The sequence below is a fragment of the Ceratotherium simum genome, chromosome 23, assembly GCF_057802395.1.
Source record: "Ceratotherium simum simum isolate JZ-2026a chromosome 23, ASM5780239v1, whole genome shotgun sequence".
Classification (NCBI taxonomy): domain Eukaryota; kingdom Metazoa; phylum Chordata; class Mammalia; order Perissodactyla; family Rhinocerotidae; genus Ceratotherium; species Ceratotherium simum.
This window is the reverse complement of record NC_141922.1, coordinates 629,792-649,891: the sequence shown is the minus strand read 5'-3', so window position 1 is coordinate 649,891 and position 20,100 is coordinate 629,792. Positions and strand designations below refer to the sequence as shown.

The 20,100-nt window shown below is 55.0% G+C and overlaps 3 protein-coding genes across 13 annotated transcripts; 1 reads left to right on the top strand and 2 right to left on the bottom strand.

Moving 5' to 3' along the window:
- Positions 1-329: 329 nt before the first annotated feature.
- CATSPERQ (catsper channel auxiliary subunit theta) lies at positions 330-2,555 on the bottom strand. The gene is made up of 6 exons (XM_087447091.1): positions 2,490-2,555; positions 2,038-2,398; positions 1,635-1,729; positions 1,323-1,518; positions 922-1,007; positions 330-635 (listed from the first exon to the last, which is right to left on the bottom strand). Exons 1-6 carry the CDS (start codon positions 2,553-2,555, stop codon positions 450-452), a joined length of 990 nt encoding a protein of 329 aa, XP_087303217.1. The 3' UTR covers positions 330-449.
- Positions 2,556-2,910: 355 nt separating this feature from the next.
- Positions 2,911-6,020, bottom strand: FBXL6 (F-box and leucine rich repeat protein 6). 6 transcript variants are annotated; one of them, XM_087447192.1, is made up of 9 exons: positions 5,560-6,014; positions 5,101-5,259; positions 4,872-4,935; positions 4,434-4,565; positions 4,252-4,359; positions 4,051-4,164; positions 3,752-4,001; positions 3,417-3,663; positions 2,911-3,163 (listed from the first exon to the last, which is right to left on the bottom strand). In XM_087447192.1, the coding sequence occupies exons 1-9, from the start codon at positions 5,970-5,972 to the stop codon at positions 3,013-3,015; spliced, it is 1,638 nt and encodes a 545-aa protein (XP_087303318.1). In that variant the 5' UTR covers positions 5,973-6,014; the 3' UTR covers positions 2,911-3,012. The 6 variants fall into 6 exon arrangements, with proteins under 6 accessions (XP_087303318.1, XP_087303320.1, XP_087303317.1 ...); XM_087447194.1 differs by having other exon boundaries at positions 3,752-3,983; positions 5,560-6,013; XM_087447191.1 differs by lacking the exon at positions 4,872-4,935 and having other exon boundaries at positions 5,490-6,018.
- A 168-nt stretch (positions 6,021-6,188) lies between these two features.
- On the top strand, positions 6,189-8,871 carry SLC52A2 (solute carrier family 52 member 2). 6 transcript variants are annotated; one of them, XM_087447226.1, is made up of 5 exons: positions 6,189-6,492; positions 6,950-7,099; positions 7,205-8,072; positions 8,169-8,292; positions 8,400-8,871. In XM_087447226.1, the coding sequence occupies exons 2-5, from the start codon at positions 6,970-6,972 to the stop codon at positions 8,610-8,612; spliced, it is 1,335 nt and encodes a 444-aa protein (XP_087303352.1). In that variant the 5' UTR covers positions 6,189-6,492; positions 6,950-6,969; the 3' UTR covers positions 8,613-8,871. The 6 variants fall into 6 exon arrangements, with proteins under 6 accessions (XP_087303352.1, XP_087303351.1, XP_087303350.1 ...); XM_087447225.1 differs by having other exon boundaries at positions 6,908-7,099; XM_087447224.1 differs by having other exon boundaries at positions 6,875-7,099.
- The last annotated feature ends 11,229 nt before the right edge of the window (positions 8,872-20,100 follow it).

Below are 20,100 nucleotides of genomic sequence, written 5' to 3'. Positions count from 1 at the left end.
CACATGGCTGTGCCCCATCCCATTGCTGATTGGACTAGTAACAGGTATCTGACCCAGACTGGATCAATCAGATCTGACATAACTCACTGGTCAGCACTTCTGAGGCGGGATAGGACCAGTTCAGTACTGCTGGCCAAGAGGGGGAGTGTATCCCATACCTGTCCCATGATGAGCGAAACCTCCTAGAGGCCTGGCTGCTTATCATCGTCGCTCCCACCACCACCTCCATCTTCCAACCCAAACTCAGGGGGTTGCTCCCGAAGCCGTGGGAGGTGTGCACTAGGGGAAGACCCTGGAGAGGGAGCCCCTCGCAGAGAAAACGACCCGGCTGGAAGCAAGAGGCAGCTTTACCGAGAGGAAGACCAGTGGTAGGGTGAAGTTAGGAGATTGGAGAGGAAGGGAGAATGCAGTCCTGGGGTGGGGGAAGGGTGGGGTGCCAGCCCGCAGCGTCACACGTCCAGGTCCGACGGAGAGCCCGGCTTGTCGTAGGCGCCGGTCTTTCGCAGCATGATGCCCGGGCTGAAGGCGGCCCCCAGCGGCCAGTGGCGGACCACGTGCCGGTAGGAAGTGGCCAGGCAGTCGAAGTAGTTAATGTTGAGCTTCCGGGCGATGTGACGGCCCAGGTATTCCATTTGCTGGGGGAGCGGGTGGCGGTCAGCTCTCGCCCGGACAGCAGAGGCCCCGCCGCCGCCCCCCGAGGCGTCCCCTCCCTTGCCAGACCGCATCTCCAGCCTTGCCCGTTAGCCCCGGCGCCCTCTCCGCGGGCTCCCAGCGGAAGCCTGGGCCACGACTGCGTTGTATTCACCCTCTGCCTGCGAAATGGCCCCACCTTAAGACCCTAAGCAGTGATCGGATCAAGCTGAATCGAGGCAGGGAGGGGAGCGTGTCTGGGGCCCCGGGGCGAGCTGGAGCGGGACCCACCTCGTAGCGCTCTGACAGCTGCACCAGCACCAGCGGCTCCAACTTGTGGCCGCACAGCACCAGCTGGAAGAAGCACCTTCCGTAGGCTGGCGAGAGGCAAGAGGCTCAGCCCGGGGGTCCCGGGGGAAGGGGCTCCGGGAGGCGGGGATTCCAGGGGACGGGGAATCCAGGGGGCGGGGACTCCAGGGGGCTAGTACTCCAGGAGACGCAGATACCAGGGGGCGGGGGCTCTAGCGGGCGGGGACTCCAGGGGTCTGGTGCTCCAGGAGACGCAGATACCAGGGGGCGGGGATTCCAGGGGGCGGGGCAGTGGGCCAGCTTGCCGGACGCCCCTCTATTCCCAAGCGGCTTCCCCTACCCTTGCACACCCTCCCCGGGTCCGCGGCAGCCCCGTGCGTCACCGTCGGAGCTGAGCGCCAGGCGCACGTAGACCAGGTGCATGGGGCCCTGACACACGGTGCGGCCCTGGATGGAGAAGTGGTACACGCCGCGCGTGTGGTTCAGCACCAGGCGGCGCCGCGGCAGCGACGAGATCATGAGCCACAGGCCCACGCCCACGCCGTACGCGGGGAAGCCCCAAGTCTCCTGCTTCTGCACCTGCGGGCGCCGCGGAGACCTTCTGAGCGGCCAGGGGGCGCGGGGAGGGGGTGCCGAGCGGCGGGTCCGGCCCCCAGGGGAGAAAGGCCGTGGCGGGCGGGCCCAGGAGCTCAAACCTGGCTCACGAAGCCGAAGCTGACGAGGATGAGGCAGACGACGAAGAGCAGCGTCCCCTTCCACAGCGTGTCCAGGTAGTATTCGAGCACGAAGACTGGGGGCGGCGCGGCGGCGGCGCGTGAGGACAGCCAGCCCCTGCTCGCAGCCGGGGGTGGCAGTGCCAGGGCTCGGGGCGGAACAGCCCGCCCCACGCAGGGCTCGGGACTGTGGTCAGCGTCCTGCTGCAGGTTCTGCGCCTGCAGGGGCCCTGGCCGTCCCCGCCCAGGCTCTGGCCCCGCCCCGTCTAGGCCCCCAGGCCCCGCCCCGCGTCCCGGCCCCGACCCCACCCGAGGCTCTGGCCCCGCCCCCGCGTCCCGCCCCACCCTGTTCAGGACCACAGCCCCGGCCGCCGCCCGCGCGCACCGTTGGGCTGCTGCTGCGTGAATGGGTAGAAGCTGTTGTCCTTGAGGCGCTTGGCCAGGTGGCGCTCGGTGCAGAAGAGTCCTAGGGCCCAGAGCTGGAAGGGGTTGCCGCTGGAGGTCGTGGGCAGGCCGCTGATCCGGCCCTTGGGGGCCTGGGTAGGCAGGCACAGGCGGTCAACTGGGCGGCTCGTCTGCTGCCACCGCCCGCTGCCGACAGTCGCGCTCTTACCTGGGAGAAGAAAGCCTCCAGGGCTGCGGACCAGGAAGGAGCAGGACCTCTCGGGAAACAGGCAGGGGAGCGCCACCAGGTGGAGGTCCAGGCTGGGCCGCGCCCGGGTTCTAGAAGCTTTGGGCGGCGGGTTCTAGAAGGGGTCGTTCTGTGACCACGGCCCTTCTCCAGGAGGTCCCTTGGCCAGGCCTTGCGGTGGGTGTGCACTTCACGCCTAGTCCCACCCCACCGGAGGCCTCCTGTACAGCCTGGTTCACAGTTCTTATCTGAAGGGTGGGGTGGGGGAACATTCTAGGCCTAACCTGGAGAGAAATCTGCAGACAGGCACCCCACACCAAACCCCATGGCTGAGCAGGGTGTCCCCTTTTCCAGCACCATTTCTGCCCTGGCCAGAGCCTCACATACAGCCAGAGACAGCTCAGCTCAGTGTCCCTGAGGGTGGGACCCACGCGCAACCATGTGCGTGCACATACACATGCACTCCATCCAAGATTTAAGCCCAGGAGTGAGCAGGCAAGGCACAGCCACAGGCAGACTCAGGCCCCTTACCGCACAACACACAGGCTCTGGGCCAGCTCTAGCCCAGACTGGTTCCGTTAGGTACGATCCCTGTCCCCTCACCCCCACCCCAAGGACCACACAGAGTTTCTGAAAACATTTTATTCTAACAAAGTGCTCAAACATCCAAAACTGGGAAAGGGTGCAAGGCAGGGCTGGCTGACCACGGGGTCTGGGGTCTGGAGCTGCCTAGCTGGGGGAGGGAAGGCTGGTGAGCAGCTGTTCCAGGCACCACTGGACTTCCTCTGGGCCCCGGTAGGCCCGCTTCAGACCCCGGGGAAGGCAGCGGCAGGACTCCAGGTTGAGGTACAGCAGGCCTGGGCAACTGCTGATCACAGAGCTGTGGGGGCAGGGCAGGCCATGGGGAGTTGAGCCACTGGCCCCCAGAAGATCCTGTAGGGCTGGGCCAGGCTAGGGAGCCCTTTCTCCCCATGCACCACAACTGGTTCTGCCACCCACAGCCACCGAGACCCACCCCAAGCAGGGGCTTGACCAGTATGCACTCCCCTTTCGGACCCCTGGAGTTGGTGAGCCAGGCAGAATAGGGGGAGAAGCCGTACTGGCTCCAAGGGACTGGAGGAAGGGGTGCTGACCTGACACTGCTTGGTGTGACCCGGGTGCCCCTGAGGTTGAGGGAGCACAGGGCCGGGTGTGAGCCCCCAGGGATGCCTGAAAAGGCAGCTAGGGCCTGATCCAGGTCCTTCTCGCTGAAACCCTGGCCACTCAAGTCCAGTTCCCGCAGCGTGTGGCACCATTTCTGGGTCAAAAGGGGGCTGCCCTCCTTAGCTAGAGTTAGCCGGTCCAACATGCCATACAGGCCCAGATGAAGCTGCTCCAGCTCTGGAGGTGAGAGAGGTGGGCATGAGCTGCAAGGTGGGCAAGGGTCCCCAAATCCCACCTGCCCAGCCACCACCCAAGGAGAGCTGACCCTGACACGGCAGATCATGTAGGCCAGCAGGCGTGATGCGGGCACAGCCACGAAGATCCAGCAGGTGCAGGTTAGGGGAGCCATGGAGCAGGCGGCCCAGGACCTCATTGCTCACAAAGTTGCAGGTGGAGCTGGCGAGGCAGAGCTCCTCAAGGCTGGGGAAGCCTGGGCCAGGAGTCACCACTCGCCCAGAAGGCTTGGGCAGCCACATCAGGTTTAGCAGCCGCAGCACCTGGGAGCAAGGCCCAGGCTGCAGATGGGGAGGGAGTGACAGGTGGGAGAGGCGGGGCGTCAGGTACCTGTAGCTGGGGGCAGCCTTTCTGCAGGGCCTCAACAGGCAGCTGGAGGGGAGTGCTGTTGCGGTTGATGCCGGTGCTCACCTCCAGGACCTGGAGCTGGGGGCAGCAGCTACCCTGCAGAGGTTGGGGAGAACCGGGGGTCAGTGGCCAGGCAGCCCCTGCCTCAGCATCTGGCTCTGCTCCTGTCCGTCACCAACCTACCAGCAGCGCACCCAAGATGGCTGTTGTCTGGGAGCTGTAGGTCAGCCACAGCTTTCGCATTCGGGGCCCAGCCTCCTCCAAGAAGCTTACCACGGCGGTAGACTCCACCTGGGAACCCAACACAGGAGTACCTGTCACCTCGGCCCAGGCTTCTTTGGGGCTCTTGGGGACACAAGGCTCACCAAGGAGTGCTGTATGTCCAGGCTGTGGAGCTGGGGGCAGGCTTTGGCTAGCATGATCAGAGTGCCAGGGGTCACACCGTGGCAATCAGAAAGCTTGAGGAAGGTGAGCCGAGGACAGGACTCGCTAACCAGCTGTGGAAGACAGAGGGCCAGCTAGAATTGGGGGAGGGCAGGCTGTGGTCCACAAGGCAAAGAAACCAGTGGCTGGTGCCAACCCCACTTTACTGCCCCAGCTATGACCTCCTTTCTGCCCATGCCAGGCACACCTGGGTACTCCCATCTCTGATACCTCCCTGCTGGAAGAGACAACAGGAAAGGAGAACCAGGCAAGCATCCCCATGGGGCAGTGCTGGGCTCCATGGTGCCTGACCCACTCCCTGGAAGTACTGGGCAACCCCAGTGTCACGGCTGGTATGCAGGGCAGCCTTGAGCTCTCACCTTCAACACGGGGTATACCTGGGACTTCCAGTGGATGAGGGTCAGCCTCTGGAGCTGTGAGAACCTGGGCCGACAGCAGAGGCAGAGCTGCACAGTGTTCCCACACTGCCCCTTCTGTCAACATCCTCCCCACCCATCACCTTGGTGCAGGGAGAAAAGAAGGGGCCTGGGGCTTTCCACACACCACAGAGGTGGAGTGAGGGGACAAAGAAAAGAGGGAACGCCTCACCGATTGGGCATAAGCCACTCCAGGGAAGCAAGGAGCTTCTTCTCGGCTTTGGCCCCGCCAAGGGTGGGGCGGCCAGTCAGTGGGGGCGACAGGGTCACGGTGTGCCAGAGCGCGGGTTGGGAGGCGGCGTCGTGCCAGCGGCGGCACACGCGTGCAGCCCTGGGAGAAAATCTCTGCTAAGGGCCCAGGCCTTTCGTGGCCGATGCCCCCCACACCGGCTGCCGCTAAGGAGTTTTCTAAGAGGAGGGACCTGCCCCCGCACGTCTCACAACGCTGTGGACACCTCAGCTCAAAGTCGGGTCCTTGGGGCTCCAACTGAACCCCCTCTGAGACTGCGCTCTCTGGCGCGCGTGGGTGCGCGCTCAGGCGCTTTCGCCCTCTGCCCCCACCTCAGCTTCCCGCTCGGTGGGCAACGGGTCAGCCTGAGCCATGCCGCTGCGCTTGCTGGGCCTGGGGTACCTGCCGAGGAAGGGCATGGGCCCATCGGCCGCCACCAGCAGCCCGAAAATCTGCAGCAGGATTTCCAAGGGGAGGCGGTCGCCCCAGCCCGGGTCGGGCCCCTGCTGCAGCTCGGGGGCAGGAGCGGGCGCAGGCGCGGGCGCGGGTCTAGGTTTGGCCTTGGCTGCCGCGGCGCGGGCCCCGGGGGGAGGCAGCCGCTGAGCGCGGCGGGCGGCGCGCCTCTGCGCGCGGGCGCGGGCGGGCCCCGGGCCGGGCAGCACCAGCAGCATGCTGTCCGCCTGCAGCAGGTGGTACCCGGAGCCGCTCGGCGCCAGCCGATCCCACCACCAGTCCTCGGCCGAGCGGGCCCGCGCCCCGGCCGGCGGCACTCCCCGGACTCTGCGCCGGGCCCTCCGGGCAGCCGCGCTAGCCATAACCACTCCGCGCGCTGCCGGGCCCGCCCAGAGGAGCGGAAGGGGCGAGGGCCGGCGGCGGAAGCGGCGGAGCCGCCGTGGAGTAGGCGGGGGCGCGGCGTACCCTCGGAGGGGCGGGGTCTAGGCCCCAAGCCGGCCCCCTCCCCGCCGGCTGAGCACTCGACTTCCGGGGCGGGACTTCCGGGGGTGGGCCATGCCTGGGGTGGGCCGGTTAGTGGAGTCCCGGAGTCCCGCAGTGAATAGAGTCCCCGCTCCAGCCGGGCCGCGTCTTCCGGCCCCACCGGCTCTGGGCTGAGGCCGCGACCCTGGGCCAGAGGCGGTACCCTCTCAGCGTGGCCGGCCCGCCGCCGGGTCGGGGAGCGTGCGGGTGCCGGACCGGGAGGCGCAGCGACCCCCTCGCCCCGCGGCTCCCCGCCGCCCACCTAACGCAGCGAGGAGCGGTGCCCGCTGCGGCCACACCCGCTCAGAGCGCGACGGGGCGTCGGCGGTCCTGGGTCTCGCTGCAGCCCCGCACTCCAAGGTGGGCGCATAAACCGCAGAGGTGTGCGTGGCGCCTGAGAGGTGCCCCTGTCCCGGGGTCCTTGGCCTCGTGTCCGTTTTGGGGTGAGGGTGGTGGTGGTCTCTGCAACTCAGACCCTAAGATCAGCTCTTGCCCTGGGGCCGTGGCGCCTTAGGCACGGCTTCCTGCTTTTCTGTCTGCCCGCCTTCCTGTGTCGTCATTCCGACACAGGTAGCCGGTGCTTCTTGGTATGTTTTGGTCCCTCCTCCTCCCCATCCCCCACCCCCGGGCACTCCGCGTTTCCCTGGTCTTGGCGGTCTGGTCCTCTTCTGACTCCGGTTCTGTGTCTCCTCCTTGTGATCTTGCGTGCGGGTGTGTTTCCTTCAAGCTAGAAGTTTTTCAGTTCCCAGAAGAGCTGAAGCATCTTTGGACTTAGGCGTGGAAAGAGGAGCTGGCTGTGACCTTTGCCCTGTCGTAGAGGACCCAGCCTTGGGTTGAATGGCAGCACCCCCGCTGGGCCGTCTGGTGCTGACCCACCTGCTGGTAGCCCTGTTCGGCATGGGCTCCTGGGCTGCCATCAATGGGATCTGGGTGGAGCTACCTGTGGTGGTAAAAGACCTCCCCGAGGGTGAGTGGGAGTGTGTGGGATAGGTGTGCCTGGGGAAAGTGGGTTGCAGCTGCTCTTGGTCCCTTAGCATCCTGCCCCTGACGTGGCTGCCTCCTTTCCTTGCAGGTTGGAGCCTACCTTCATACCTCGCTGTGCTTGTGGCTTTGGGGAACCTGGGTTTGCTGGTGGTGACCCTGTGGAGGCGGCTGGCCCCGGGCAAGGGCGAGCGAGCCCCCATCCAGGTGGTGCAGATGCTGAGCATGGTGGGCGCAGCCCTGCTGGCCCTGCTGTGGCACCACGTGGCGCCAGTGGCAGGGCAGCTCCACTCTGTGGCCTTCTTAACGCTGGCCTTGGTGCTGGCACTGGCCTGCTGTGCCTCTAATGTCACTTTCCTGCCCTTCCTGAGCCACCTGCCACCTCCCTTCTTGCGGTCCTTCTTCCTGGGTCAGGGCCTCAGTTCCTTGCTGCCCTGTCTGCTGGCCCTAGTGCAGGGTGTGGGCCGCCTTGAGTGCCCGCCAGCCCCCACCAATGGCACCCCTGGGCCCCCCCACTACTTCCCAGAGCGTTTTCCTGCCAGCACCTTCTTCTGGGCACTGACTGCCCTTCTGGTCACTTCGGCTGCTGCCTTCCAAGGTCTCCTGCTACTGCTGCCGTCACCACCATCCATACCCACAGGGGGCCCAGGGCCTGACCTCCGGATGGGAGCCCCAGGAGTGGAGGAGGAGGAGGAAGAGGCCTCGCCGCTGCAGGAGCCACTGAGCCAGGCAGCGGGCACCACTGCCAGCCCAGACCCTAAGGCCCATCAGCTCTCCACCCATAGTGCCTGCCTGCTGGGCCTGCTGGCCGTCACCAACGCACTGACCAATGGCGTGTTGCCTGCCGTGCAGAGCTTTTCCTGCTTGCCCTACGGGCGCCTGGCCTACCACCTGGCTGTGGTGCTGGGCAGCGCCGCCAACCCCCTCGCCTGCTTCCTGGCCATGGGTGTGCTGTGCAGGTGCACATAGGGCCCCAAGTCATTCAGGGGGTGGAACTAGGGATGGGGGCTGGGTCCTCGTGCAGCCAGCCCTGAGTTTCTGCTCACCCTCGGCAGGTCACTGGCAGGACTGGGTAGTCTCTCTCTACTGGGCATGCTGTTTGGGGCCTACCTGATGGCGCTGGCAGTCCTGAGCCCCTGCCCACCCCTGGTGGGCACCTTTGCAGGGGTGGTCCTTGTGGTAAGTACACTGGGGACACTGAAGCAAAGAGGGTGGGAGTGAGGAGGGTGTTTGCCCCAGAGCTGGGACATCTCATGCTCAGCCTGCTGCTGCATCCACCCTCCCAGGTGCTGTCGTGGGTGCTGTGTCTGGGCGTGTTCTCCTATGTGAAGGTGGCTACCAGCTCCTTGCTGCATGGCGGGGGCCGGCCGGCATTGCTGGCAGCTGGTGTGGCCATCCAGGTGGGCTCCATGCTTGGTGCTGTCACCATGTTCCCTCCCACCAGCATCTACCATGTGTTCCACAGCGGGAAAGACTGTGTTGACCTGTGTGGACCCTGAGCTGGGGCAGGTGGGGACCTGACTTTGCCCCACCTATCTTCAGGCTGGGACTGCCATAGTGCCTGCGGCCCAAGAAGGCCCTCCCCACACATGGGCACACTTATGGATACCTGCTGGACACTCCACAGGAGACCCTGGCATTTCAGGCCAGGGTAGGGACCACAGAGCAGACACGGAGCCAGGGCCCGACTACAGCTGTAGACTTGGCCCTGGACCTGGGACCTGTGTGGGATTTGCACAATAAAGCATTTTTATTCCATGAGTCGGAGTTGTTAATCCCAGGAACACTTTTCCCGGTGCAGATAGACCTTCCCTGAGCTGGAGCGTTGGCCTGACCTGTTCAGCAAGGGCTGGCCACCCTCAGCTGCTCTCGTAGATCCTGGGGTCATGCCCTCTGAGTCCAGGACTCCTGCCCCGGCACCCCCAGAGACCTGCCCAGAGGGAGGCAAAGGCCAGCTTCCAGGGCTGGAGTCTGAGCCAAGGACCCGCACAGGCTGTGGTGGTCAGAGACAGCGTGGTGTCCACCCAGTGTCAGCCCATCTGGGATCTCCAGCTGAGTGGCGGGGCCACAGCTCCACAAGCATCTCGAGGCCTCAGGGTGGGCTGAGCCAGCTGGGCATGAGGGTCAGGCAGGAAGGGCTGTCTCCCCTTTTGTGACCTGAGCATGGCTGTGCTTCTCCGCTGCTTTATGGGAGGATCCTGCCAGGGGATTTACGCCAGAGATTTGTTGCAAGGTTCAGGCACAGAAGGGACTCAGTGCGGTGAGTGGGACTTAGAAGAGACTGGGGTATAAGGTTCCAGCCAATCTCAGGATCCTTCTCAAGAGCATTGCCCCCTCCTGAGCCACAAGGCTCATTTCTAGCTCCTCCTGTGATCAAATCCCCAAAGGCCCCAAACACTTTATTCGGGCGGACATGGCAGCAGCTGCCTTTTCCTTGGGCTGCTGACAGATGGCCTCTGCCCTGAGCAGCCCTCACCTGCCCCAGCCCTGTGACAGCAGTCTGGACCTTTGCTCGTTGTATGCAGGGAGTGGGGCCTCAGCACCGACCACGGTCTGCCCTGGACTGGGTGGTTCTCCCACAGAAAGGGCTGGAGGGGAACTGGAATGAGCCCCTGAGGTAGGCAGGAGGGCTAGTGAGGATTTGGGAGAGGGTATTCAGATGGAGGCTGCAGTGGGCGGGCAGGAAGCAGAGGCCCCTGTGGGATACAGGCTCCCCAGGGGAGGCAGGACACCTGAGCTGTGATCCAGTGGACTGGCCTGGCATCGAGACCTCGTTCTCACAGACAAAGGGCCCCACTTCTACAGGGGGGGCCCTGCAGCCACAAGGAGCGGGGAGTGTGGGTGCTGGGAGAAGAGGCTTCTGCCCCTGCTGCCTCAGCTCCTTCCCACAATTGTTCTGGTCTCTGGATGCCCTTTCTAAACAGAAGCCACCTGTCCTTGACTTGGCCTGCATGAGAGCCTTTGAAGGCCTTTCATCCTCCCCTCCCCCTGGGCACTGACCACCAGAGCCTCTGGTCTGTGGTTCCGTCAAGCATGGGGTTGGGCCGGGCTCCCAAGTGGCTCAGACACAGCCCAGCCCTGAGGGCAGGAGGCCACTTGCCAGGCCTTACCCCCCAGGGTGCTGATGACTAGGAGGAGGGTTGTGGGAAGAGGCAGCCTGCCATGGCTGCTTGCCTTTTGGGGATGGGAGCTGGCAGGTGGGGTGTGAGCTGAGGAAGCCGCCTTTGGTGGTGGTGAGTGGAGAGAGATTTGAGGGAGGAGGACGAGGCATGGCCAGGGGTCTCGCAGTGCCCGCCTGTTCCCTTCTGACACTGCCCTCATCCCACATCAGCACCCCTCCCCTGCCCACCCTGGGGCTGGAGTTGGTGGAGCCACCTCCCAGTTCCTTCCTGCCCTCCCTCCCATTGGGCGATGATGAAAGGTATTCGTGGAGCCTCTGCTTGGCCCACATGTGCGTTTGTGTCAGGTGTGCCAGGCCCGAGGAACACAGAGGAGAGAGGCCCTGTGGGACATGCACAGTATCCTGGAGAGAGGGGCAGGTGGCCCTGAGCCCGGGACCAGGGCTGGAGGTGGGCTGTGTGAAGAACCCACTGGCATTTGAAGTCTCCAGGGCCTGCCTTTCAGTGCCCCTTAGGAAACAGGGCAGGGCCAGAATAACACGGGAAAAAAGACGCTGCAGGAGAGCTACTTGGCACACCCTTCCCACTCACGGCTGCCTAGGGCTGAGGCCAGTCGCCAGGGAGGCAGGGCAGCCCACTGCACCAGGCCCCTTGGAGCTGAGCCCTGTCCCCAGTGGCTCTTCAGGGCACCCACACCTCCAACTGGACAGTAGGCGACCAGTCGCTCTGAGGCTCACAGCCCTGCCCAAAAGCTTCTCAGACACAGGGCTGGGGGGAATTTGAAGGAGACCCCAGAGGGGAGGCAGTTTCTGAGGTAGGATCTAAGGCACCATGTTGTCCCCAGAGGGCAGTCCCCTGGGTGAGAGCAAGGTCCACTGTTGCCTGTCTCACCACCAGGAGCAGGTCCCTCAGTTCCTAAAAACCACAGAAAGGCTAGCCAGGGCCTGGCCCCCACGTGCAGCCTCCTTTCCAGGGGTGTGGCCACTTCACTGGAGACAGAGCTGGTGAGTGCCTGGACAAGGCTCACCTGGCTTTGGTTGAATGACTAAAGGTAGGGCCTTCACCTTTCTTCAGTCCGGTGGTTCTCAGCCCACTGGAATCCCTAGGCAGGTGTAGGTTCCTATGCGGTTGTAGATGTGACAACACCTGAGTGAAAGCACAGTCATGTCCCTTCATTTGCATCTGCTCAGAACCCCCACTGCCTGGCTTGGGGACACTGGACGGCAGTCCTTTAAGGGGCTTTCTCCCCTCCATGGAGTTCAAAGGGACCTCCTAGCTTCCCTGGCACCAGAAAAGGGGGAGTGTGGTTGTGGCTGGGTCCCTGGCCAGGGAATGGTTGTGATACCAGCTCAAGACAAGGTTGACATAAGTGAAGCCATGTTGTAGAAAAGAAACCCCATTGTGACGTTGAATGACCTCTGATTAGCCCAGACACGCTCTGTGGATTTTATGGCCCCTCCCAGCTGCTGTTAAGTTGCTAACTTTGTTCTCTTGAGTTCCTTAGGAATGTGATGACCCCGGGGCAGAGAGTCTACGCTGACAGCCATCAGCAAGGACAACTGAAAGATCAGGGTGTAGGGCATTGCTCCGGTCTCTGATGCATATCCAGTAAAAGCAAAGACTATCAGGAACTAAGACCAGATGTCTGCCCCCACCCGGAGACCACCCCCCTATATAACGGGCCTGTAGTGTTTGTTCTGTAAGATGATTCTTTGAGACACAAGTCGGCCACCTTCCCCCTTGCTAGCAAGCTGTAATAAACCGCCCTTTTTTTCCCCACCATCTTGCCTCTTGATGACTGGCTTTTGTCTCACAGCAAGCAGATCGTGCCCTTTGTGTGGTAACAGGAATCTGGTGACCCTGCTGGGACTTTACGTCCTGCTTGTGGCCAGCCAAGCTCGGATAGACAACCTGTCAGGTAAGTCCCTAGTGGCTGCCTAGGCTCTCTTTGTCTCGGGGATCTGCCCTCCCTGCTCTCCTGTGCCTCCTAACGCTCCCTATGGTGGAAAGAGAAATGGCTACTTTTGGTGGGTCGATGGGCTCACATCTGGAGCAGGGTAAGTTGCCTCGGTGGTACGCCACCAAGAACTTTCCTTCCCCTCCATCTAGAGTCCCCTTTTTGAGAAGGGGGACCATCTGGTTAATAGGGTGCCCTGCCAGAGTGGGAAGAGGAATAGGACTTCACCCAGAATCTAGGAACCAGTGTCTAGTTTGTCTGTGTCTGTAAAGAACTCCAGGATCAGACATCTTTCGGATTTGGGTGAGTGACCTTGTTAAAATGCGCCTGTACCTAAAATTGTCTAATATCTCACGAGGATAGTGGATTAGAGGCCCCACTAGTGAGATTTGGTTGCTGCATTAAAGTCCCAACGCTAGGATTGTGGGAGACAATATAAAGGTTACAGCTGCTGGGGCACTCAAAAGTATCGGGTTAGAGTCCCGAGCTCTGGGTTAGAATCCCAGAATATTGGATTTTGGTGTCTGTTCATGTTTGTCTATGTCTGTTTTATTTGTTAAAATTAGCTGTTTGGAGACTGAGTTTCTTGGTGATCATAACAAACTCTCTTTAGAAATGACCTTGTTGGGCCAGCCCCGTGGCTTAGCGGTTAAGTGCGCATGCTCCGTTGCTAGCGGCCTGGGTTCGGGTCCCAGGCGCGCACCGATGCACCGCTTCTCCCGCCATGCTAAGGCCGTGTCCCACATACAGCAACTAGAAGGATGTGCAACTATGACATACAACTATCTACTGGGGCTTTGGGGGAAAAAAATAAATAAATAAAAATTAAAAAAAAAAAGAAAACTAAACTTTAAAAAAAAAAAAAAAAGAAATGACCTTGTTTGTTGCTGCCAGCTTGGGAAAAGCCCCCTAAAATGGGGATAACTGTAAACAGCTGGCAAGATAACCTGGGATAATTTAAAATTACATTTTGGGCTCTTTTTGAGCCTCCAAACCAAGGAACAAGGAAAAATCTTTTATCTTTAAAGAGTCAAGGGCTCCACCTTTCGAAGGAAAGTTTCCAGAAGCTGTAAATGTTTGCAAAGAACAGCAGAATCTTACCAAGCTTGTTTTGTGTCCTGAGGGCTTGGCTTGATAACTGTCAGGTTAAAATATGGTTGGACAAAAATATGACTGCACCTCATTTTGTGGTCAGAGATGGTCAGACAGAAATACGGGTTGTACTCCTGTTTGTGGCTAATAGTCCTACCAAACTGCCATCAGCCTCAGGGGAATTACATTGCCCATTTGAAGAAAGCCTTGGCTGGGCCTTCATTGTAAGGGTCTTGATTTCGGGGATGCTTGAAATTTTCACAATCTGATTCTAGCTGCCGCATAAATATGCTTTTGACCAGTGATGTCTAAATTCTGAAACAATGGGAAACGCTAATTCCATCCCCACCTGAAACCCCTTAGGCTGCATTCTGCTGAATTGGGCGACTTTCAGCTACAAATAAGCAGTATGAGCTACTGAGTACTCACTGGTTTATTGATCCTTCTCTTCCCAGAGACGGTTGCTATTTTCCCTTGTTTCTGTTTTTTGTGTCGTTTGTCATAAAGGAAAACCATAGAGCAAGATGCAGGCAGCTCCACAAGCCTGTTGTCTGGGCGGGCTCGCAGTAGCTTCCCACAGGGCCCCGCCTATGGAGTATGTGCATAAAGTGGAAGCTATTGCTAACAGGGCATCGTGGAAGCCAAAAGAGCCGCAATACTGGTGGGCACGGGTCAAGCAGCTAAAAGCCATTACGGTGCTCACCCCCTCAAGAAGTCTCCCATGAAAGGATAAGCTAGGTCACGGAATGGGGTAGATGTCACAGGTCCCCCGCCAACTTCAAGAAAATGTCCGTGCAACAACGAGGCACTCTGTAAAGCACACACGGTCCCCAACCCTGCGGCACCTCCCCCCTAGGTACTAGTCTGGCTCCAAGAGACCCAAAGCATAGCTAAAGCTGTTAATGTGCATATAAGATGAGGGTTTTCCCCCCTCTTTTTGTCTTGTTCTATGTCTTGAGAGCTTGGCTTGGTGACCTCTTTGGTCATGTGGGGTCCCAGTCCATTGGGGGCCTTTGTCGTCTCAACCTTTGTTGTTTGTTAGTGCACTACCACCTGTGCAGTGGAAGCCTTTGCTTTCTTGGGCTATTATTTTAGAGTGAACTTTCTGGATCTTGTGAGGGCTACTCCTTTTGCACTCTCTTTTGGGGACGCCTCTTGCGTGCATAGTTAAGCCATACATGCTTGTAGATATTGAGACATTAAAAACTGACAAGGTAAATATCCCCCAGAAACTCCATCCTGGAGAAAACTTGAGTTGTTTCTCTGTGCCTTTGTGATATAGTTAGACAGGTAGATCAACCTATAATATCATTTTAGTTACAACCCAATTTCTGAGAAATTAAGAGCAATTGTCCTTAAAAAAAAAATCCTTGCAAGACTGGAAATGCAGCTCTAGAGGCAGTTCAAATTCCACCCAGTTCCTTTATCTCAAAAGGAATTATCATCTCGCCTCTCTGGGAACTGTTATCTGGCCCATCACTAATTCCTAGGACTGAAGGAAAAAAAAAAGTTAAAGGACAGAAAAACGGCCATAAGAGCGTCCTTGCTGGGCTGGCCGGTGGCTTAGCAGTTAAGTGCGCGTGCTCTGCTGCTGGTGGCCGGGGTTCAGATCCCAGGCGCGCACCGATGTACCGCTTCTTTGGCCATGTGGAGGCTGCGTCCCACATACAGCAACTAGAAGGATGTGCAACCATGACATATGACTATCTACTGAGGCTTTGAGGGGGAAAATAAATAAATAAATAAAAGAGCGTCCTTGCAAAAATCTAGCATCTCGAGTGTCTTCTCCACAAATATTCGTGAAAAGGCTTAAAACAAAATTTGGGTTCGTAACTAGGGAGCTTTATATTACTCTACCTGATTCATGGCAGTAATAGCTGTGCAGTCTCTGTGTATGTGTCTATATGTATGTTACATATGTGTGATATTTTACCTCTGGATGGTGTGGTCAAAATTAAGAGCTCTATTCAATTAGCTTAAAGTAAGCACTTACAAAAATTATTTTTTTTTAAACAATTTTATTTTTTATTTTTTTTTTGTGAGGAAGATCAGCCCGGAGCTAACATCTGATGCCAATCGTCCTCTTTTTGCTGAAGAAGATTGGCCTTGGGCTAACATCCGTGCCCATCTTCCTCTTCTTTATGTAGGACGCCGCCACAGCATGGCTCGAGAAGCAGTGCATCAGCATCCGCCTGGGATCCGAACCCGCGAACCCTGGGCTGCTGAAGCAGAGTGCACGCACTTAACCAATGTGCCACCGGGCCGGCCCACAAAAATTATTTCTAAATGCAGTTAACCCAAATGTCATTCAAGTTAACATGATATAAATTAATCTTTGGTAAATGAAAGCTGATTTAATTTTGTTGGTTTGATTGACAATTGTTGGAAATAAATGATTTAGATAGATGAAAATAAGTAGAATTTTTGGGTACAATGATTATATTTTATGGTCTTTATACTTGAAACAACAGCTTCCACATTCCTTTTAGTAACTTAAAACTTTACAGTTTTGCTAAATTTAGTTAATGATAAAAGTTTGTTGAGTATCTGGGTAATTTTCAAATAAGATAAAATACTGAAACACTATTGCTAAACATATCTAAGTTTATCTACTTTTGGCTTATTACAGAAAAACTAAAAGGTGTTCTGGGTCTATTAGTAAACATGTCTTGTGTTTTACTAAAAGATTGTACTATAAAGTAACATGTTTCCAGAAATTATGAAAAGTGTTTATAAATTTGTCAAGCCACAGAATGCTAACATAAAAGAAAGTTTATAACTGCTTACTTAGTTTTTACTTAGAATTCAAAGTCTAGGGGCCGGCCTCGTGGCTTAGCGGTTAAGTGCGCATGCTCTGCTACTGGTGGCCTGGGTTCGGATCCTGGGCATGCACCAACGCACTGCTTGTCCATCCATGCTGAGGCGGTGTCCCACATACAGCAACTAGAAGGATGTGCAGCTATGACACACAACTATCTACTGGGGCTTTGGGGAGAAAAAGGGAAAAAAGGAGGAGGATTGGCAATAGATGTTAGCTCAGGGCTGGTCTTCCTCAGCAAAAAGAGGAGGATTGGTATGGATGTTAGCTCAGGGCTAATCTTCCTCACAAAAAAAAAACAAAAAACAAAAAAACAACAAAGGCTATAATGGTTAAAAATTCTAATTAATATATATGATTAAAATTACTAAAAATTAATAAGGAAAACAGCTCTGTATACAAGGAAAGTAAGATGTATATTTTCAGTAAAGAAGGTACCAAGAATGGAAATATTTTGGTTGGTTGATTAAGAAACATAAATTTGTTCTAAAGTACTAGAAGGGAAGAAAGGAAGGCATGGGACAAATTCTGAATGTAGAAAGTAAGTGACAGAAAGTTTGTGAAACTAAAACCCTGAGGAGTTTTATACATGGTCAAGTTGGCTAAGATTAAACTAAATCCAATTAAGTAAATGAGTTTGAATGTCAAAAGTAAGCTGGTGCAAAATTAAAATTTGGTCTTCTTTCTCTTAAAAGGATCATTTTCTTGAACTTGATAAAGAGGGTATAAAAGGTTTTTCTTTACCTTTGTAAGGTAGACTTTGTAAGTCTACCTAGAGGACAGAAAAACTATGTTTTGTTAAAATAATTTCCTATGTTCAAAAGACTGAGGTCTCTCTAAGTTTTTTATTTTTTTATTTTATTTTTTTTATATTTATTTATTTATTTATTTTAGGTGTGTGCGTGTGTGTGTGTGTGAGGAAGATCAGCCCTGAGCTACCATCCATGCCAATCCTCCTCTTTTTGCTGAGGAAGACCGGCCCTGAGCCAACATCTGTGCCCATCTTCCTCCACTCTATATGGGACGCCGCCACAGTATGGCCTGACAAGCAGTGTGTCGGTGCATGCCCGGGATCCGAATCCGGGCCGCCAGCAGTGGAGTTCGTGCACTCAACCATTATGCCACTGGGCCGACCCCTCTCTAAGTTTTTTAAACTATTTGGGTCTCTCTGTTTGCCTTCAAGATCTTTGGTCAAATGGATAGCTAAGCATTGTTTCATGGGGACCTATGATATTGTGTTGGTGAATACTATTGCTATTTTTTGAAGTTGAAATGTTATTCATATTTTGAATGAATCTTTGAAATATTATTGATATTTTTTGAAATTGTATAACATTACTGAAATTCTGATCTGTCCTGGTTATCAGTCTGGTTCTGGTTATTATTTTAAAGCGTTGTATGTCACAAAATTAACCAAATTTCTTTGTCAATTGCCCTTTTTTGAGTCTTTTGTTATTTGAAGACAGTTGTTTTACTCTGATGCTTTTGCAAATATATTTCATCTTTGGAGACATTCATGGAAAGGACTCTGGCACTTACTCTAGAATACAGGTTTCTTTTTTATTTTTATAATTTTATTTATTTATTTATTTTCCCCCTCAAAGCCCTAGTACATAGTTGTATGTCATAGCTGCACATCCTTCTAGTTGCTGTATGTGGGACATGGCCTCAGCACGGCCGGAGAAGCAGTGCGTCAGTGTGCGCCCAGGATCCGAACCCGGGCCGCCAGCAGCGGAGCACACGCACTTAACCGCTAAGCCACAGGGCCGGCCCTAGAATACAAGTTTCTGATAAACTTTCAGATCATAGCACTGAACTGGGTAAGAAATTACAGCATTCTTTTTTTTTTTTTTTCTCCCAAAGCCCCAGTAGATAGTTGTATGTCATAGCTACACATCCTTCTAGTTGCTGTATGTGGGATGTGGCCTCGGTATGGCCGGAGAAGCAGTGCATCGGTGCGTGCCTGGGATCCGAACCCGGGCCGCCAGCAGCGGAGTGCGCGCACTTAACCGCTAAGCCACGGGGCCGGCCCCTAAGTTACAGCATTCTAACTGAGAAACTGATGATGTGCAACTGCTAACAAGATTAAGGTCAAGAATTGATCATACTGGACTGAATGAACTGAAGGGATGATTATAATTTTTATGACTTTTGTTTGAAATATTGCTGATTTTTTTAATGTTTTGTTTTCAGATTTAAGGAAAACTTTTTCTCTTTTCTCTCAAGCTAACTGTGGCTTATAGCAATTTGGTAAATTATAACTTTGTAAGAAGAATTGAAACATTTATCTTTTTCTCCCTACCTGATCCCTCCAGGATTTGGAAACTCTTAGTGAGTGAGTATTGTTATTTTCATGGCAATATAGTTATTTGCTTAAGTTCATTATGAATCTGTTCTCCTTATAACAGGAAACATTGGTTATATTACGAAGGCTTTGACTGGTACATCATATTTGAGAAAAACATACAGACTCAGATATGACAAGACAGCTTTTGAGATACAAAGATTGGACTTTATGGAATAAAGCCACATGGAAATACTGGCCTGGTACCTGGTACCTTATGTTCAGCATTCCAACCAGCACTTACTGGATAAGTAAGGAATGTCACTTACCTGGCAGGTGCAAGGAACCTCAAAATATTTTGGGTGACCTCGAGAAGAGAGGAATTCACCCAAATCTGTAGGTATTGCAGGTGAAGTCTGATGACAAAATCCTTGGCTTGGCTTTCCTGGCCTCAAGAGGCCTTTAAAGTTCAATCTGAGATGCCTTATGAAGAGTTCTAGCAAAGCAGATTTAAAAGAGCCTATATGATCAGTTGCTATTCTTGCTGCACTGATGTAAATAATTGAATCAAGTTTTATTGAAACTAGACTTATTTTGCAAACCAATTAGTCTTAATTTGGCTACTTTTGGAAAAAATGAGGGTGATTTTAGAGAGAAAAATTATGTTTCAATAGAAACTATAATACACATTTCTGGATGTTGCTGTTAATTGTCTTTGACTTTTTTTGTTTTATATCTGTTAACTGGACTGGATCCTGAATTCTTCTAGTCTCCTGAAATATCTGGCTATAAATCTCCAAACTAATGTTTTCAATTTTTTTTCCATCATTTTCATTTGGAATCATTGAGAACTGAACCTGCCTTTTTCTTTCCTGAAACCTTGCAAACTGAAGCTGGGGACTTGATATAAACTTAAGAGAAGATCATGTCTGTTGCTGTGTAAGCCACTCAGAAAGGTACCTGAACACCCAATGACATTATCAGAGACATTTTAGCTGCAAAAGATGCTTTGACTTTGACATTTAGAAATCTTTTTTTTTTTTAATTTTATTTATTTATTTTTCCCCCAAAGCCCCAGTAGATAGTTGTATGTCATAGCTGCACATCCTTCTAGTTGCTGTATGTGGGACACGGCCTCAGCATGGCTGGAGAAGCGGTGTGTCAGTGCGCGCCTGGGATCCGAACCCGGGCCGCCAGTAGTGGAACGCGTGCACTTAACTGCTAAGCCACGGGGCTGGCCCTAGAAATCTTTTTCTTTTTCTTTTTCTTTTTTTTTTAATTTTTTTTCCCCCAAAGCCCCAGTAGATAGTTGTATGCCACAGTTGCACATCCTTCTAGTTGCTGTACGTGGGACGCGGCCTCAGCATGGCCAGAGAAGCAGTGCGGCAGTGAACGCCCGGGATCCGAACCCGGGCCGACAGCAGCGGAGCACGAGCACTTAACCGCTAAGCCACGGGGCCGGCCCTAGAAATCTTTTTGACTGGCTACCCCTTGGACTCAGAAACTGGTTTATAATTTGCTCCCACCATTAACTTTGTTTTTCTTTTTGTCTTATTAAATACCTGGTTACTGGGCCGGCCCCGTGGCTTAGCAGTTAAGTGCGCACACTCCGATGCTGGTGGCCCGGGTTCGGATCCCGGGCGCGCACCAACGCACCGCTTCTCTGGCCATGCTGAGGCCGCGTCCCACATACAGCAACTAGAAGGATGTGCAACTA